Raw genomic sequence first — 9,040 nt, forward strand, 5'->3', positions numbered from 1 at the left:
CTCTGGTCAATAAGTTGTTAAGAGTTATTTGGTATTTGAGCCAATTTGTTGACTTAAAAAAATCACCTCTTTGAAGGCACCAAGAGACTGATTTGGGGGATGGTTGTGGGGAAGAGGGTTTGGAATTGACAGCCTGGAAGGCAAATTTGTAATTTGGAGATGGGGCTTCAGAAGCTCCTTGCAATATAATTTGTTCAAAATTTAAAATGAAATATATTTTGCATGTGCGTACTCACATATTCTTGATGTGTGGCCTCTGAGGAAAAAATTGTTTCTAATAAAATAAAAAATGGCACTAGGGTCCCTGGTGGTCTGGTAGTCAAAGATTCTGAGCTTCCACTCCAGGGGTCGTGGGTTTGGTCCCTGGTCAGGGAACTAGGATCCCACATGCAGAGTGGCATGGCAAAAAACAATGGTAGCAGCCTTAGGATTGGCTTTATAAACAAAGCTGTCTGTGAATTCAAAAATTAAATAGTATGCTTTTCTCACTGACTCTGAATTATTTCTTGGGGTCCGGGCTACATGTGAATGCTGTGACATCAACGGAAGTCCCTCTTCTCTAGAACACAGCCCATCCCTATAGGGAATGTCTCCCATATTTATAAGTATTGTGCAAACAAAAGAGCAGTTGCTGAAACATGGATTTATTTGGGCATTACTGTCAAGTATAATCAAAGATCAAATTCTCTGAGAGCTTTGTCTGATCATCTGTAGTACTCGAGTTCCAGAAATAGCACTTGTACAGACCGTATTCATGTGCAAAGTGGATCATTTATTTAGCACCAAAATAAAACTTTAAAAACATCAGTTCCATCTTAAAACAGGCATTTAAAAAACATTTCTGACATTCTAAGTTTGCATCAAGACATCTGCCCAATCTGGAGACCCAAATTCCACTGTGATTTCCACTGACAAAGGTGATTTTCACCAGCTGTGGGAAGCTGGGAAGGGAGCCATGGCGTGGTGATAACTGTCCTTCAAAAGGTCCAGTGGGTCCCGGGATGCCGTTTCCTACCCTGCTGGCGTTTCTTCCTTGCTCTCCAGGGAAAGAGTTTTGTGGTTGCTTACAGAGACTCTTGGTAACTGGTCAGGAATCCACTATATAATCATATTGCAAAATTTCTTGAAGAGGAAAAAACCATGACCGAGGTCTCTAGCCCACTCACGTCTGCCATGCTAAGCTCCTCAAACAGAGCTCTTAATCAGCAACAATGAAGTCCTGATCTCAGTGTAAGAAGGGCTGGTTAACACCCTTTAATAACTACTTTGCAATTCCAAATGACTTTCTGACAGCTTTCCTAGGGAAGGCAAGGAGTAACTGAGGATCTCAGAGGCAAAAACAAGCTCAGTTTAACCACTTCCCATCTAGGCTGACTGTAGAGTTCTGTGAAGTCCAGTGTATGAAGCCCTCATCACAGAAAAGGAAAGCAACGTCTTCTGTTTAGTAAAAGCCAGGCCACGCATCGGCCTTTCCCCTTTTCCTTCCTTATTCCTGGCAACTGTTTTTGGAAACTGGGTAATTCCCCATAGGCAGGTGGCAGGAGATACTTAACAAGGAGGGCCAGCATCTCCGGTGGTACTGTCCTTTGTACAACCACAAGGAAGATGAGGCAGTTCAGCTCAAGAGGACGTCTTATGAGCAGGCTGGGAAGGTCCAATTGTACCCATCCTTTGGAGCTGGTGAAACTGGACATCGAAGGCTGTCCAAACTCCCAGACACAAGGAATCCCAGTTCTAAGTCTATTGCGATGTATGTGTTAATGATCCTTCTTTACGAAGGACCTTGGCTGTGGGTTCCTGGGTTAAGGAGGCCTAGGCTGTGGGTCAGCAGGTAGGACAGTCCTGGAAGACTCAGAGGGCCAGGGACAACCCCCAGCATGTCGTTTCCCCACCAGATCATACCACTCCTGACGCTGCTACAGGGAATAAGCCACAAGATGGGACGTGATTCTGGCCCTTTACAAGGTCAACTTGGCTCCTATCAAGGACGCACGGAGGGATAAGTCTACAGGGAGAAATTCTGTGTTCTTCTGGCCTTCAGTCTTCCATGTCAGTGAATTTTCTCTTCGCGTAGTTCTGAACCAGGTTGGAAGCTGTGAGCTGAGACGCTTGCCCCTTCTCCCAACACTGAAAGTCATTCAGTCCTTTCTGCCCTGTTTGAAACAAGCCTCTCTCCATCTCGTCTAGCCGGGCCACAAGTGCCGATGTGTCTTCATTGTAAGCGTTCTGGGAGGAATCCATGATGCGGCGGAAACGTCCAACAAACGTCTGAGGAAGAAGTGCCAGAGAGAAATCAGATACATTTTTTTTTAAATCCCTGAACACTTAAAGGCGAGAATCCGGTTTAGGACCCAGTCAGAAGGAGGTCTGAGCCTCCTCTGCCTATCACCTGTGATCAACCATTACCCCTTTCTTATTTCCAGGATTTCCTGTTGGTTCCAACTCTTAGCAAGCAAATATGAAGAGCAGCACACAAGTCATAGTTACATGTATATACAATAGGCAAACACGGCCTAACTGTAGGCTGACCTAGAATAACACCATACTGATCACATAAATCATACACTCCCCTGGGTAAAAGTAACATCTGGTGGCCAGCACGGCTATCTCCTGAGTCCTGCGCAATGCCTTAGGTTTTCATGTCAATTACTTGCCTGCAGGAGAGAATGGGAGATGTCGGCATTCTCTGGACTGTCAAAATGCAGGAGCTGGGAGCCGAACCCATAGAAATGTGGTCCCATTTTGTGGAGGTCCACCACGTTGGCATCTGCACTGAACACAGTCCTCCAACCCTCCTGGTAGATCTTGGGAAGTTCCACTGAAAGGATCCGCCGCTTGTTGTCAAAAAGTCCCTTTGCCAGCCACAAAGGGAGTTCAAGCTTTGTGCCCTGTAGCACACAGGATTGTAGGTTTTAAAGACAAGTAACATAGTAAATGTGTTACTATGCACGTGACCTGAGGGAATGAATGAATATCAGTACTGCCTATTCTCTCTAGGGGAATGAGTGCCAAACACAGAAGATGTAGTTATGACTTAAGAAATGAACTGTGTGGGCTGAAGTTTTATGTCATGATGGAATGGAGTCAGAAAAAGGATTTCTATACTAAAAACAGAGTGAAGAATAAAAATGTGACACAAAGGGAAAGTTTTCCTAACTAACGTAAATAAAAACTATCCAACTGCAGATAACAGAAAATAGAAGGAAGGAAAAAATGTTATGCAAACAGTAACCAAAAGAAAGAAGCAAAAAAAAAAGAAAGAAGCATTACTAGAGATAAAGAGGGACCTTTGATAATAAAATGGTCATTATATCTATTAGAAAAATAGAAATATCTGTCTATTAACAAAAGTAAAAGGAAAAATGGCAAATCTATAATCATCATGGGAGACTTTAACATATCTCTTCAATAAATGAGAAGGAGCAAACAAAAAAATCAATAACAATACAGACAATCTCAACAAAACAAATAAAAACTTCACCTAATTTACATATAGATTATGTATTGCAGACCATGACTTCACAATATCGAACTTTTCAAGCACATCACTATTGTTTAGTTGCTAAGTCATGTTCAACTCTTTTGTGACCCCATGAACTGTAGCCCGCCAGGCTCCTCTGTCCATGGGATTTCCCAGGCAAGAATACTGGAGTGGGTTGCCATTTCCTTCTCCTTGGGGATCTTCCTGGCCCAGGAATTGAACCTGAGTCTCCTGCTGTGACACATGCATTTTTTTACCGCTGAGCCACAGGGAAGCCCTTTCAAGCACAAACCGAATGGTTATCTTATGCTGCGGTTTAAAGCAAATGCTAACTTTCAAAAAACTGAAATCATTCAGACTATGTTGTTTGGCCACTGTGGAACTAAGCCAGAAATCAAAATCCAAACTGTACATAGAGAAGTCCCCAGATGGTTGGACCTAAGCACCAGTCTTCTCAATAATTCATGAGTCAAAGAAGAATTCACAGTGAAAATTAGGCAATCAAATAAAAACTTGTGAAATGTAGTTAAAGCTACAGGAAAAGCACAGCTAAAAATGTAAAAAAGAAAGCTGAAAAATCAATGACCTAGGTACCCATCTCAAAATGTGAATGGATGCAGGAGAACAAAGAAAATTAAGTCCAAAGAAAGTAGAAGGAAAGAACTAATTAAGATAAGAACTAAATGACCTAAAAATGAAGGTGCAAATGAGAAAGCTAACAGAGTTGTTATTCAGTTCTTTTAAAAGACTGCTACAAGTGATAAACTCCTAGTAAGACTACTTAAGAAAGAGATCATAATTTCTCAATATCAAAAATAAAAAGTGGGACACAGCTATAATTGTACAGATGTTTAAAAGATAGTAAAAGGATATTTTGAACAACATTATACCACTATATTTGAAAATTTAGGTGAACTAGTCAAATTCTTAGGACAAAAAAACCATGTACCAAGAGTAAAACTAGAATAGAAAATCTGATAGCCCTGTGTCTATGAATGCAATGAAATATGTCAGTAAACACCTTCCTACACAAATCTCCCACACAGAAGAATCCTAAATAGTATATGTAGACATCGTGCCCTCAAAGAAGGGGACCATAATTCCCCTCTCCTTCAGTATAGCTGTACATAATGACTTCCTTCCAGAGAGAACAGTCTGGAAAGGTGGAAAAACAGAGTAACTTTACAATGAAGAATGCTGACAAATCCCACATAGCTCAAGTGATCAAGGTTCCTATCAACACAAGTCATGCTGATGGCATATACCCTTGTTAAGATGTGGTGAAAATGGCACTTTACCTCTATGATCTTCCTCCTCAAAACACAGTCTCATCATGAGAAAACCAACAGACAAATCCCAAATGAGGAATATTCTCAACAAAATACCTGGCCAGCACTCCACAAAATTCATGGTCATTAAAAACAAGAAAAGTCTGATAAACTGTCAAAGCCAAGAGGAGCCTAAGGACACACAATTACTAAATGCAATTTGGTGTCCTGGATGGGAACCTGGAACAGAAAAAGGACATTAAGTAAAAACGAAGGAAATATTAATAAAATATGGATGGTACACCTCTGTTTATCTGTGTGTAAGAGAACCAACTAATTAACTACTCTAATGGAAAGTCAAAAAATAATGTCTAAAAGTTTAAAAACTCAAGATAAATTTAAGAACATTAATTAGAAATATGGAGGTGAATTTTGAAGAGACTATGAAAAAAGGAGACATATCCTGTGGAAATGGAAAGGACACAGGGAGAGCAAGGCAGGGCCTCCTATTTTTTCCTATAAATCTTTGGGTATTATTTGGCTTTTTAAACTTTGCACAGGTCTCACTTTGATAAAAATAACTCAAAACAGACCAAACAAAAACGCCCTTCGAAACAAAACTTAGGTTAAATAGAAAAAAAAAAAAAACCATTATGGGACTTCCCTGATGGTCTAGTGGCTAAGACTCCAAGCTCCCAATGCGGGCCGGGGCAGGTTCCATCCCTGGTCAGGGAACCAGATCCCACATGCCAAAACTAAGGGTTCGCATGTGGCAACTAAGACGCCCAGGCAGATACATAAATAAATAAGTATTTTAAAATAAGAACCATTATAAGTCATGTTCCTGGGACAAACTCGAATATGAAGTCATGCAGTACTAAGTTCGAATCCCAGCTCCCCACTTACAATAAGACCCTGGCACCCTGGCCAAGTTATCCAACATATTTAGGCTTCAGTTTCTTTATGTGTAACAACATCTGACTATAGGGTTGTTAAAGGACTAAAGGGGTAATAGATGCCCGCACTAAAAGCTTTCAGGAAATGGTTGCTCATGCCATCATCATTTCAGGAACGAATTTAGCAATTTGCAGCTCCCAGACATCATTTGCTCCTACACAAGCCAACACTGTTGTGCTTTAAGGCAAAAAAGGATCAGAACCCTGGTCAAGTAGTCCGTAGGCGCCAACACACACCGGTTGAAAACACACTGCTGAATTTGGTAGTTTCAAAAACGAAATCCGTGATGGAGGGAGCCTGACGACCCAGTATAAATTTAGTTTCCGCAGGGGTCGCGAAGGCTGTGGGGGGTGGGAGTGGGGCGCGCAGCGAACAGGATTCAGCGCGCGGCTCGGCCTCCCTGTAAAACTACAAATCCCAGAGGGCATCGCGCCCGGCGACGCGGCGCCCCAAAGCCCGCAAGTCCTACCTGGAGTTGTAGTTTTTCCAGACGGGATAGCTTACCTCAGGGATCGCGTTGTCAGTCTCGGCCCCTCCGCTCCGGTCTAGGAAGAAAGCGCCGAGGCGCGGCATGGGGATCTCCGTGCGCACCGGGAGCTTCTCGTGGGACATCAGAATGTCGTCCAAGGAAAGAAAATTCTCCTCAGAACCCAGCGCACCCGACTCCACCCGGAAATAAGCCTCGGACATGGCGGCGGCTTGAGCTTCTCCGTTTCCACTCTCGTGATTCGAGAGACTTCCAGGAGTCAAGGATGTAAAGGGAGGAGGCGTCTGAGGCTGATCAGGATTGTGAAGGTTGAGGAGGTCGCTGCGGCAGTCAGGCTGGATTCAAACTCTTTTCCCGCGCCCGCAGACGGGCCAGACGGGAGCAGTCGATCCAGGCTGGTCTGCCCAGACAGGAGCAATCGACAAAGTCTGCGGATTTGCTTCTGCGCTACCTGGAGGAGGTGGAGCAATACTTGACCTCTGCCCAGAGTGTTTTTTTTTTCAGCAGTGTAGTCGGGTGTGAGAACTTTAAATAAAACTGGAGATTGCTTTGAAACTGGAAAGTGCCTTTGCACTAGATCGTGGTCCTTTAAATGTTTATATGAAATTTAAAACACTTTGCAACACACTTGGGGGCTTCATTGCACCTTCCCTCTCTGACCTGATCCAGTCTGACTTTACATTTTGTCAGTCTCTGTGAATCTCTGTTAATGCTGGTACTTGAAAGAAACATTCAAAACAGAGCAAAACTCTAGCACTAGCCCCAGATAATTATTATGGACTATTTGTGGTATTTGGGAAGATCCCCTGGAGAAGGAAATGGCAACCCACTCCAGTATTCTTGCGTGGAGAATCCCATGGACGGAGGAGCCTGGTAGGCTACGAGTCCACCGGGTCGCAAAGAGTCGGACGCGACTGAGCGACTTCACTTTCATAGATTACAGTGGGAGGAAAGGTTTACACACACAGCACACATGGTTTGCAAAGGTCCTGAGGCTACTTCAGAACCTCCCAGTTCATCTTAACATCAATTTGCTATCTCTTTTTATGGCTCTCATTTTAAATCCTTAAAAGAGGAAATCTGATCCGCCCAATTCATCTGTTTCAGGCAGGTCACACTGGTCACAGGTGACCAGCCCCTCTGTGGAGTGGTTGCCTGTGTCCAGGGCCATTACTGGTCCAGGGGGAGAGGGACAGGGAAGGGTCATGTTCCATGGTACCAGACTTGGGGGCGTTACTCAGTCAGGGCTCTGGGTGGTGGTGGAGTGTTGAGAGAGGCACTACAGAACTTATTCATAAAGGACATTTTCTGGGGCAACTAGGGCTGTGAACAGAGGCTTCATGGGAAAGGAATGTGTATTAATCATGTTTTTTATTTTACATTTTACGATGCTTTGACATTTTAGGGCCTTGCAGCCCTGGGAGGAACTGTTCGTCTGAGGATGAGCTAATTCCGGGAGTAACAAACAACTTGCCTTCCATGGACAAAGCAACTGATCCAAAGCCTATATCCTAACCACTTCCTTTATCTAACTCCCACATACCAAGACAATATTTCCCCTTCCCTAAATCACCCCAGGGCCAAGTAGTGGACAATTAGAGACCAACCTGATTCCGACCATCCAATCCCAAGTTTGCTCAAACTTATCTACTCTACCTCACCTATTTCTTCCCACAGAAGCCACCCTAAACTCTGGGCCATCTTCTCCCCTCCCTCCTTCAGCCTCCTGACTGAACCCAGTGCTTCCCCGTGTGGCCCCGCATGGCTTGGTGTGTGCCCCTATTCCTGGGAACTGTGAGTAATGAAACTTCTTTCAGTGGCGTTGACCGCTCTGTGCAATCATTCAGTGACCAGTGGAAGTTAAACCCTGGGCATCATCCAAACAAGAGGCAGTGGGAGAGTGGACTGAATAATGGAAAGCTTGGGTGCTATTCTAAGAGATTTAGGCTATTCCGTTGAAAACAGAGGAGAAAAAGTAAGGCTTTTGAGCAAGTAAAGACATATACTTGGGCTTTAAAAAGCATATCCTGGCAGTGAGGAAGAGAAAGGTCAGATGCAGGGAAGCTGTGTTGGGTATCACATTGATAAAAAATCCGCCTGCCAATGCAGGAGACATGGGTTCTATCCCAGGGCGGGCTACAGTCCGTGGGCTGCAGAAGAGTCAGACACAGCTGAGCATGCACACACAGTGGGAAGTACCTGGAAAGTAGTTGGATACAGGAAGGAAAGCACAGAGATGATCAGAGAGAATCCGGGTTTCTAACTTGGTCAGCTAGGTGGATGGAGGTGACGCTGATAGCTCTACAGAGCACAGGCAGTTTGAGGCAAAATATGAGGTCGAGTTTGCACTTGTGGAGTCCAGAAGCTGAACAGGCAGGTCTACAGCCCAGTGGAAAAACCAGCCTTGGACTTCTAGTTATCTGCTCAGTATTTTGTGATAGTTACCTAAGAGCCTTTTTCTTTACTTTTTTTTTTTTTTCATCCACACCACACAGCTTGAGGGATCTTAGTTCTCCTACCAGGGATTGAACCCATACCCTTGGCAGTGGAAACACAGAGCGCTAACCACTGGATCACCAGGGTTATCTATTTTGTGGTAGTTATATGAGAGTCTTTTTTAAAAAATCATATTTTAAATGTTCAGTTTGCTACACTATCTAATACCAAAATAAACAGAGTTACTAGCCAAAACTTCTAATTTCTCTGGTGAAATGGATGTAGGGCACTGGATATAGTTTGGGGTAGAAATATAAGTGAATTTGTCTAATTGAAGGCATGGCAGGTTATTTGCTGACAAAGATAGTAAGCTATTTTTTACATTGAAACAGTTGAGATGGATGCTTAATG

The 9,040-nt window shown here is 43.6% G+C and overlaps 1 protein-coding gene across 2 annotated transcripts; it reads right to left on the reverse strand.

Moving 5' to 3' along the window:
* Window positions 1–751: 751 nt before the first annotated feature.
* On the reverse strand, window positions 752–6,704 carry GINS3 (GINS complex subunit 3). Of its 2 annotated transcripts, XM_043437726.1 has the most exons (3): window positions 6,211–6,691; window positions 2,655–2,888; window positions 752–2,268 (listed from the first exon to the last, which is right to left on the reverse strand). In XM_043437726.1, exons 1-3 carry the CDS (start codon window positions 6,394–6,396, stop codon window positions 2,038–2,040), a joined length of 651 nt encoding a protein of 216 aa, XP_043293661.1. In that variant the 5' UTR covers window positions 6,397–6,691; the 3' UTR covers window positions 752–2,037. The 2 variants fall into 2 exon arrangements, with proteins under 2 accessions (XP_043293661.1, XP_043293662.1); XM_043437727.1 differs by lacking the exon at window positions 2,655–2,888 and having other exon boundaries at window positions 6,211–6,704.
* Window positions 6,705–9,040: the final 2,336 nt, after the last annotated feature.

Source organism: Cervus canadensis, chromosome 18 (assembly GCF_019320065.1).
Source record: "Cervus canadensis isolate Bull #8, Minnesota chromosome 18, ASM1932006v1, whole genome shotgun sequence".
NCBI lineage: Eukaryota > Metazoa > Chordata > Mammalia > Artiodactyla > Cervidae > Cervus > Cervus canadensis.

Excerpts from the sequence above, each read along its gene's own strand:
- GINS3 (XM_043437726.1), bottom strand. The coding sequence starts at position 6,396 with ATGTCCGAGGCTTATTTCCGGGTGGAGTCGGGTGCGCTGGGTTCTGAG. Across the intron at positions 2,889-6,210 it reads CTGACAACGCGATCCCTGAG|GGCACAAAGCTTGAACTCCC; the intron begins GTAAGCTATCCC and ends TGTGTGCTACAG. Across the intron at positions 2,269-2,654 it reads TCTCCCATTCTCTCCTGCAG|ACGTTTGTTGGACGTTTCCG; the intron begins GCAAGTAATTGA and ends CTTCTTCCTCAG.